This window comes from Plasmodium reichenowi, chromosome 3, assembly GCF_001601855.1.
Source record: "Plasmodium reichenowi strain SY57 chromosome 3, whole genome shotgun sequence".
NCBI lineage: Eukaryota > Apicomplexa > Aconoidasida > Haemosporida > Plasmodiidae > Plasmodium > Plasmodium reichenowi.
The window spans coordinates 253,351-255,265 of NC_033648.1; the positions used below are offsets into that span (position 1 = coordinate 253,351).

Here is a 1,915-nt window from a genome sequence, read left to right on the forward strand (position 1 = left end):
AAAAAAAAAAAAAAAAAAAAAAAAAAAAAAAAAAAAAAATAATAATAATATATATAAGAGAATAATTTGTATTGAGTATAAATATATTAAGGTATATATATATATATATATATATATATATATATATATATATATATATATTTAACCACACATAGATACCCAAATGTATGATAATATATTAACACATATATAATATATATATTTTTTTCCTTTTAATATTTTTCCTTTTAATATTTTTCCTTTTAATATCTTTCCTTTTAATATCTTTCCTTTTAATATCTCTCCTTTTAATATCTTTCCTTTTAATATCCTTCCTTTTAATTTTTACCCTTTAATTTTTATCCCTTAATTTTTTACTTGTTCACATTTTGTTTCTCATTCCATCAGAGAAATGGACGAAAAAGTAACAAACCAAGAAGTCGAAGAAATAATAAAACATATTAATGAGAATAAGAAGAATGAAGGAGAACATCAGAATAAGAAAATAAAGAAGAAACATTTCGAATATGTAAATTTATCGGAAAGGTTTATAATTACATGCCCTACATATACACAACAATTTAGTCATATTTATAGTTTGAGAATAAAAATTATGAAAACACTTTTGATGAGAACAATAGAAGATATTGTGAAGAAGGAAGAAGGATATGAAAGAAAAAAAAAAAATATAAATAGTGAAAATATAAATAATAATGAAAATATAAATAATAATCAAAATATAAATAATAATGAAAATATAAATAATAATGAAAATATAAATAATTATAATAATTATCATATTCTTCAATATTTAAAAGAAATTAAAGTAAACGAAAAATGTTATTGTATTGGTACGATTTTTAAAAAAATGGAATTGCGTCCATCTATATTAAATGAATATTTAAGTGAAATAAACATAATTAATAATACAATAAATTATACACATGATGAAGATATTTTATTCTTAGAAGATGAAACAGCTAGATTAAAATTAGAAGGAAATATAAATAGTGATTTTTATATAACAGGTTTAACTATTATAGTAAAAGGTATTGGTATGAGTAATGGTTCTTTATATGTAGAAGAAATTATATATTCTTATATTCCTAAATTAGATATACCAAAGTGTATAAGTAATGATGATAAATTTATTTTATTTGTATCTGGATTATATATTAATGAATTAAATAAAAGTATTAATAATATATCTTTATTAAGAAATTTTATTCTAAGATTACATGGTGATACATATTTATCAGAAAATCTAATTAGATTAATAATTCTTGGTAATTCTCTAAGTAATATTGATAATGATGAAAAGGATATGAACACAATAGATGTTTTCTTATCATCATTATGTTCTTCAATACATATTGATTTAATGCCTGGTGATAAAGATCCTAGTGATTCTAATTTACCACAACAACCTTTTCCTAATATATTTTTTAAAAAAGCAAGAAATTTTAATTCTTTTCAATGTGTTACTAATCCATATTTATTCTCTATCGATAATATTAATATATGTTGTATGTCAGGAGAACCTGTTCATAATATTACTTCTTATTCAAAAAATAATAAAATCAATGCTCTCAAACTTATTGCACAAAGCAGAATATTATCTCCCACGTCTCCAGATACTTTAGGATGTTACCCCTTTACAAAAAATGATCCTTTCTGCTTAAATGACGATAATACATATCCACATATATTTATTAATGGTAACTGTTCAAAATTAGAAGTCCAATACATGCAAGATGATAATAAACAATTGCCTCTCTTAGTATGTCTTCCAAACTTCAATATCTCACCGAAAGCCTTCCTTATTAACCTCAAAAATTTAGAATACAAAATATTAACTTTTCAAATTGACGAAGACAAATAAAAAAAAAAAAAAAAAAAAAAAAAAAAAAAAAAAAAAAAAAAAAAAAAAAAAAAA

General features: G+C 20.5%; 1 protein-coding gene across 1 annotated transcript; it reads left to right on the forward strand.

Annotated features, from left to right (window-relative positions):
• Positions 1–391: 391 nt before the first annotated feature.
• PRSY57_0307300 (DNA polymerase epsilon subunit b, putative) lies at positions 392–1,861 on the forward strand (the record flags this gene model as incomplete). The annotated part of the gene is made up of 1 exon (XM_012905701.2): positions 392–1,861. The coding sequence occupies one exon, from the start codon at positions 392–394 to the stop codon at positions 1,859–1,861; it is 1,470 nt and encodes a 489-aa protein (XP_012761155.2).
• Between the last annotated feature and the right edge of the window lie 54 nt (positions 1,862–1,915).